An 8,513-nucleotide genomic window follows, 5' to 3' on the forward strand; every position below is an offset into this window, starting at 1 on the left:
TTACTTGGCAATGCACGCCAACTATGGGAATTAAGATGTTATGCCAATGAGTCTGTAGTCACATTACCTGAATCAAACCAAAATACAGTAACGCTAAGTATATTATACGCGGTAGAATATCTGATGAGTGGGTAGGTACCCAGACAGTCTTGCACAAAGCCTTATCACCAAGTAACCAAGACCGACTGTTACTGGATTTCAAATATAAGTATTAAAAAGTTTGGCGTGTTGTTATTGGTCGTTTCTATTGACTTCAATTAACTTCTCATTTGAATTTAGAATATTTGATATTAAACTTGTACTAATTGAAATAAAATGCATTCTTTAAGATGCATTTATCGATGCATAAGATACGATGCTAATTCAATTATATCATTTATTTAATACTACGTTTTATAAATATGTACCTTCATTGTGCCCTCGTGAAGACTGGGATAGCTAGCATCTAATATTGTTTCCTATTCCAACAAAGCGTTAATTTGTAATAGGAGTGTACATGATAATTGCCCAAGGGAAGCGTTTATGTTTTAATAAAAAATATCGTAACAACAACAGCGAGAAATAATAATTAATTTCTTGTATATTTAAATACTTTTATTAAATTCGTCGTAGTAAAATATTGAACACAAAATAAAATATATTTAAAGGAACTTTCAAAGAAGTACCAACAGGAAAATTTCGTTTGTAGAACAAAAAGGTCCTTTATCAGTAACGGCTATTAGCTCAACTCTATGATTCAGATAAGCCGGTTGAAGTCGTAAAGATTGCGATACGACCTTTTTCTATTAGAACGCTTTGATGAAAGTATTTTCATAAAAGTGATTTTATTTTTTTATTATGACAAATAATGACGTTCTTTTTATCGAAGACACTAAGTTAACATTCAGAACATGTCATACCTACGTTTTTTTTATATTTTTTTCATTTAATTCATTTTTTTTATAATTTAAATATAATTTGAATGAATTTTGCGACAAAGATTATAATTATTACCTGTAAATTATATTTTAAAGGGATTCCGTACAAAAATTGAGTTAAAGGGAAACTCACCACCACTATAATTTTATGTTTAAAGTTACGTAAATATTCACACAGTAAAAATACATTTATTTGGTAAATCATTCGAGAAGCACACAAGATTATAACCCAACTGCAAAGTTTCGCGTAAAATTGCACGACTCGTTTGTTGAGCAATGTTTAACGGTTTTACAAAAGAAAAACAGAAATATAAATATTAAAGAAACTTTTGTATGAAGATGGTTAGTATACCTTAAATACATTTTATGAATTTATACACGAAAATTTATATTAACTCGCCAAGCATTCCGTGGGAATGAAACGATCGCCTTCGGGCTATTTCATTTGCTAGTTGTTTGCGAATAAACGAAATAAAAAAAGCGATATTAAAAAAAAACATTTTAGTTTATTTTTCTATGACTTTTTTATAATATTGGTAGGCGGACGAGCAAATGAGCCACCTGATGCTAAGTGGTCACCACCGCCCATAGACAATGACGCTGTAAGAAATATTAACCATTCCTTACTTCACCAATGCGCCACCAACCTTCGGAACGAAGATGTTATGATCCACGTGCATGTAGTTACACTGGCTCACTCACCCCTCAAACCGGAATAATACAATACTGTATTAATTAAACTGCTTTTAACAAACACTGAAGCATAACCCCACAGCTAGACTAAGGAGAAGAAGGCATTGGCGCTGTAAGAAATATTAATCATTCCTTAAATCGCCAATGCGCTAAGATGCTATGTCCCTTACGCCTGTGTTACACTGGCTCACTTAATCAATAAAAATAACTGAATAAATAACAAAATGACGGACTACCAGACTAACCTGTATACGAAATGTTAACCCTATTTCCCTCCTTAGGCGTAAAATATCTAGAAATGCTTAAATACGTATCAACTCATTTTTAATCAGTATCCCAAAAATAAAGTTTCATGTATCTAACTTAAAAAATTACGGACTTCCATACAAACGTTCAACCCCTATTTCACCCCTTTAGGGGTACAATTTCCAAAATTCCCTCCTTAGTGGGTGTCATGATATGTTAGTTTATAAGTGTACAGCCTAAAATATAAGTTTTATGCTTCTAGTTCTAAAAATGTCAATACTTTCAACATCTTTACTACCTTTATTTTCATCCCTTTACAGCACATTTTTCCAAATAAAAAGTAGCTTATGTCCTTTCTCAGGCCCTAGACTATATGTGTACCAAATTTAATTTAAATCGGTCCAGTAGTTTTGGCGTGAAAGCGAGACAGACAGACAGACAAAGTTACTTTTGCATTTATAATATTAAGTAAGTAAAGTATAGTATAGTATGGAAGTAAGGTAAGGTAAGGATTTGCAAACATATTTTCTGAGGTGTGTTTTCTGAATCATTTTAACGAAATGCAGAGACACGATTTTATTCAACTTTAACCTGCAAACCTAATTACGAACTAAAAAGAAACCAACTAAAAATAAAATAAACCTAAAAGTAACTATTCAATTGAAACTAACCTACCTAATAAAGTGCGAGTCGGACTCGTGGACCGAGGGTCCCATATACATATTTATAGGTAGGTAAATAGCTCATAGATCTACCAAAAGGGAACGATGCTTGAAGATACTTTTCAAGTTTTTTAAATTTTCCAATGTAAAATGTAAACATTTTCCTAAGCAAAATGTACGCAGTGTGGGATCAATTTATATTGGTTTATTTTATAAACAAATAAAAATAAAAAAATCATGATTTTCAGTTTTTTTTAGTTTATTGTGCTATAATAACTATCTTCATACCAAATTTCAAGTTTCTAGGACTACAGACTTTCAAGAAAAAAATACAATTCCCGTTAATTCCCTGTCCCTTAGGAATTCCGAAATATCCTAAAAACAGTTTTTAGTTGTTGTTATAACCTACTTGCATGCTAAATTTGAAACCCCTAATAATTATGGTGAGTGTGTGTGTGTGTGTGTGTGTGAATTATGGGGTGAGTGAGATAGAGCTGCTTTGGTTCGAAAATATAAATCCCATTTATTCCCCATCCCGTGGGAATTTTGAAAAATCCCTTCTTAGTACACCTCTAGGATACTCAAGGTATACGTCTGCCAAATTTCAAGTCTCTAGGTCCAGTGGTTTAGGCTGTGCGTTGTCTGTCAGTCACTCAGTCACTCAATCACTGAGTAACGGAAGAGTTTTATATATTTTGATTTATTGTAGAGGTAAAGATGTCTAATATAGAAAAGGCTTTTTTTTAGTAAAAAAAATTGTTAGAGAAGTAATTAGAAAATAACAATTTGTTTAAGAGGTACTTCCATAGATACCAACTAAATAAAATAAATGACTTTTTACAGATAAGTTTTACATGCGATCTCACAGCTTTTTCCGGCGAAAGGATTGCGTTGGGAGACTTTAATATTTTACACTTAGTTTTTAATGTCTGGAATAGTACTCACTTGCCTTTAAGACAGTCAATGAGCATCTATCACTGAACGCTTGTGCCTTTAAATTCTATGATTATTTCAATACAATAAACAATCTTTACGTAAACTTATATTCAATTGATACGTAAAGTTGTTGACTTGAAGCGATTGAACACAAAATACAATATAAAAAATATAATGACAATAATAATGATAAGCAATGATTGTCAATACGTCGTTTAAAAATTTCATTTATAAAATTTTAAAATGTTGTTCAATAAAATAGAAATATTAAAATCCGTACGTAGACTTGTGTTAAGGAATTTAAGACAGTTGTAAAACCTTTTTTGAAAACCATTAATCAATTTGGTTAAATTAAGTATAGAATTTTGTTTTTTAATCTTTGAAGTGAGTAAATTCGGAATCTTGCGTAATCGCAATGTATAAAAAACATTCATTTCAGCGTATTTTAAAAAAGGTAAGTTTGGGGGTAAAGCTTGGTATGGAAGTCTTCTAATAAAATAATTACGGTTTAAATTATAAAAATAAGTATAGCAATATTGACATTAATCTATAGACAACCTGTATTAGGTTAACAAAAAAATAGTTAAGAAAATTCGAAGCGTTTCTGTATAACATTTCTAACGAGATATCTCATTGGGCGCACTTAAATAAATTCAAAGTATGATTACGGCTTAAACAAATGTAAATTGTCTAAAATATTAGGTTATATCGTCTACGTTATCCTTATAAAAACAAAAACACATTTATTTTTTTCAATTTTTCAAAATGACTAAGCAACAGCTATCAGGAACTTCTACATTTATCATAATGACATAAGTACACAAAACAAATTTGAAAATTCAAACTTAAATACGTTGAAATACGAACCTGCCGATGCTGATAAAGCACATATGCATGATGCTTGCGGAACACGCGAGCACGTCACATGTCACGTACACGTTGCACCACACTACGCCCAGAGGCCAATAACCTGGGACACAGGAATTTCATATTTATTGCATCGATTTAAGAATGATTATTAAATTCAGAAATTTAGTACGTCATATAGATCTAGAAAACATGCAACTACCAATGATTAAAAAAGCAACGAACTCGTTTTCTTTCAAATTTAGAACAATGAAAAAATTAAAAATGGAAATTACGGAAAAATAATTAAGGGAAATTATTTCTTGAACAGAAGTTTATAAAAGGATTATTTTAAAGACATTACCAAAGTCAAATTTAAAGAATTAACAATCAACACCACAAATTAAAACTTTTCATAATAATTTTATTTTGACTTATTTTTTAAAATATTTCTTTCTTACTTTTACCCAGTAACGACTCACAGTATGACGGTATTACTCTATACTAAAGTTACCACTAATTACTAAGGAACACATACTATTATTTCATTTCTTTCATTAAAGACTTTTTCCTCCGTCCCTCCGTGTGTCATGATTTTTTAAATATACTTATATAATTTTAATTGAAATAATAATATTTAGTACTGCTTTGACTTTTAAATACGTTTTTTTTAAAATTGAAATAACATGTATGAAGTATGATTATTGATTCGGTTATCGACACCGTGTTGTGACACTCCCGTCTCTTCCGTCTCGTGGCGTGGCGAGGCGAGCTGGTACTGCCTGGCACGGAGAAGCGCGGGATTTTTAACTGGGGAGAAAAAGATGGAGGACAAACTAGGAAGGACGGATATTTGCTGACTTTGCTGTTAAAGTTATAAGTAATATATGTATCGAGTGGTTTTAATATAATGGAGGTTAAGGTAATGTGAGTTGTTTTATTATACGTGCGTCTTTGCGTTACCTCCTTGTATTATTCTCCATTACATTTTTATTATTAATATAATTATAGCAATCCATTTCCAGTTGTATATCAGCAATATTTAATACATTACTAAATAATTACTGAATTTTCTGATTTTTTTTAATAAAATTCTGGAACAAGGAATGTGATCAAACCCGTCTGAGTAAGTACCACATATTGCTGCTGAAGTGAGTGTTGTAATGTAGCTACAGGTACAAGTCAAATTTTAATGATCCCGTTTATCTGAAGGCCGAGGTTATAATGATTAATATTTCTCTTAAATTCTAGAGATGGAGATGATCTTACCATAAAATGGCCCATATGGATTTCTCCTTTTCTATATTAAAATTAACAAAAAACCTTTTGATTAATCGACGAACATAATTATATCTTATATGAATAGTTATTTCGTAAAAAAGTCACATCTAAATAAAACAATCTGCCCCAACAAATCGTTTTGTAATCTCTTACAATATTTTCTTCGTAATTTATTATCAACGCAAATCTTAGACAATAAATATATTATAACCCTGACAGTTAGTAGGACTATACGGATTTCCAGACAGCCCCAAAAAATAATCATACCTCGTAAAATCCTGTTTTATTTTTATTTTTTTAACTGATATTTCAAATCACGCTTTATCAGGCTATCTATATGAAATAAAATATTATGGAAAGGTTACAGTATTCTAAAATAAAATACTGCCGGATTTGGTAATATCATATTAAGATATAATTAATAAAAATTAAGAGAAAGCCTTTATAGTATTATAAGTGTGTAGTGTAAGGGATTTTTTAATATTTATAATAAATCATTATAGTTGTATCATCGTGTACGACACGATTAAGTAAAACTACAAATACAAAATATATACTTAAATTTGTGTACATACTATAAACTGCACCAGAAAATATTATTAACATAATACTGAGGGTAGAGTTTCAAATATTTTCGAAATAAAGCAACGCGGCTAGCGTCTGTTGCGCAATTTATGCAAAAATATAAAAAAAAAAACGTGAAAACACTTAATTTGCATGTAATCGCTGAAAGAATATACAGAGTAACGAAGAGTTACTTTTTCAAAGAAAATAAAAATGAACTAAGTTACAATAGCATTTGTGATATGATAGCGTATTGGACACTTACCTAAAAATCCCGGAATAGCTCCCATCGGCATCACGAACAGACTGACTAGTAAATCAGCAATCGCCAATGATAACAGGAAATAGTTTGTTACATTTTGCAATCGCTTATCCAAACACACAGCTAGACACACTAAAATATTGCCAACACCACCGGCCACTATAAACAATATCACAAACAAGAAACTCCATTCGTACCCTGCATCACTATACACCCTGTCTCGCGTGCCATTATCGTAGTCCCATCTACATTGATAATTCTCATACACAATATTCTTAGTACTTTCGTTAAAACCGTCAATGTATAACGTCCGATTTGATACGTCATCATAACAGAACAATGTACTCCAATCGCATACACCCAATTCTGGTATCCTCAACCAGATTTTTTTCAACGCACTTTCGAATAAAACAGTCATCATGTTCAGCTTGAATCTAGTGTTACATAGAGTGACGTTGATATTTGTATCCAGAGAATCATTTGAGCATTTGAAACAACTATAAGAGGTTTCATTTTGAATGTCTAAATTCAATTCACAGTTGAAGTCTATAGAATTTCCGTAGCTGATACATTCAAGACCCGATGAAACGGGTTCGTTTACACAGCTCTTGCCAGAAATCAATTGGCATTTCAAATCATCTACCGTTGAATCCAGATAAGTAAAATTCCTCATAGCCGGAAGTCTCATTCCATTTATGCGATATTAGGTCACCCTTTCTTGAAACATCATACTGTTCTCTATTGCTTTTTATATCATTTTCAAGTACCTGAAACAAGGGAATATAAAAGCTGTTAAAAATGCCTTTAAGTTACGAAAACAGATAATCAAATCGTTTAGATTAAACTAAAGTCGTTCCTTTTTTTAAATTATCAGCCTTTCTTTCTGAAATACAAAGACTTAAGCTAAGTAAACAAAACAAAGAGAGCTACGGGTAATTTTTTACCAGCAGTAATTAGTTTTTCTCTTTGTCGTTCGAAAAGGGAATGGGATTTAACTAGGTTTCCTTCTCGTGCATTTCGCTGGGTAACTGGTGTAGTCGATAATGTTAAAGTCGAGCTCAACTTGGCATATTAATGTGGTATAATGTGTAGGATTTGGCCAAACATTTGCCAAAGTTCGTTAACGTTTGCTTTATGCTAATTTATAAAATAATCGGATAATTCCTTGAAAGTCCGATAGGTTTTAAAGGCAACTCTTACCAAAATACATGAATAATTTTGGTAATGACGTAATGTGACTAAAATGACGCATTTAGTAGGTATTTCTAGTTAGGTAGGTAGTTCTACAAAAAAAATATTCAAAATTTAACAATTTTCAGGACTACTCATTTAATTTAGTCAGGTCAATTTTTATTAGATTATGTTATTTTAACAATTATGTAAAGAAAAAGAAATATTATATTCAGTCTCAACCGTGAGCTTTGCAACGCAAATGCTTAGAACCCGTAATTATTTTAAACGAATTTAAATAATATTTTTGTTGTAACGCTTGTATGTAATATCTGTGAGAATCAAAAAAGCAATGTTTAAAATAATTATTCCTTTTTTTATAAGTTAAAAACTCTATTATTTACATAAAAATTAATAATTTAATCATACACAAATAAAAATTTAAAATAGATACTGTACAAATCATATCCCCGTGGAACGGTGGCAAGAATGCTAGCAGCATTTTCAATGCTAAATCTCAATTCCGATCCTCTGGGAAAAAAATAACCAGCCACCGCCATCACAGCAGTCACCAGTGGAGGCAATAATAAGGTTTTACATTTTTAATTAATGTTTTTGCATTATTACTCCAAGGTTAGTGTTTCAACTGTAAATGAACAAATAAATAATTTGAAATTAGAGACGAATATTTGGATCGTTTGTTCGTTTCAGCTTTTCAGTCACAGTGGCGCCGGTTCTTAACACTGTTTCCCTGATATGAGGCGGGGCCAGTACGTCAATACATGTAGCGTCCCATCAAGGAACCAGTGTCAAACTGTCAGGCCTTTTGCCACCATCATGACATAAAGATATAATTCCACAGGGCTCATTAAGAGTAAGAGCGTCGATTGTGACATAAGATCCCTTTTTATTTTATCACTAGCGACCCGCCCCGGC

General features: G+C 31.6%; 1 protein-coding gene across 1 annotated transcript in view; it reads right to left on the reverse strand.

Moving 5' to 3' along the window:
* The window catches only part of 5-ht2a (5-hydroxytryptamine (serotonin) receptor 2A), a 65,753-nt gene extending 58,584 nt beyond the window's left edge, over positions 1-7,169 (reverse strand). The window contains exons 1-2 of the mRNA XM_026629034.2: positions 6,411-7,169; positions 4,322-4,424 (exon numbers count right to left, since the gene is read on the reverse strand). Coding sequence (XP_026484819.1) covers positions 4,322-4,424; positions 6,411-7,095 — 788 coding nt within the window. The 5' untranslated portion in view covers positions 7,096-7,169. The remainder of the gene's footprint in view (positions 1-4,321; positions 4,425-6,410) is intronic.
* Positions 7,170-8,513: the final 1,344 nt, after the last annotated feature.

The sequence above is a fragment of the Vanessa tameamea genome, chromosome 5 (genome assembly GCF_037043105.1).
Source record: "Vanessa tameamea isolate UH-Manoa-2023 chromosome 5, ilVanTame1 primary haplotype, whole genome shotgun sequence".
NCBI classification, from domain to species: Eukaryota; Metazoa; Arthropoda; class Insecta; order Lepidoptera; family Nymphalidae; genus Vanessa; species Vanessa tameamea.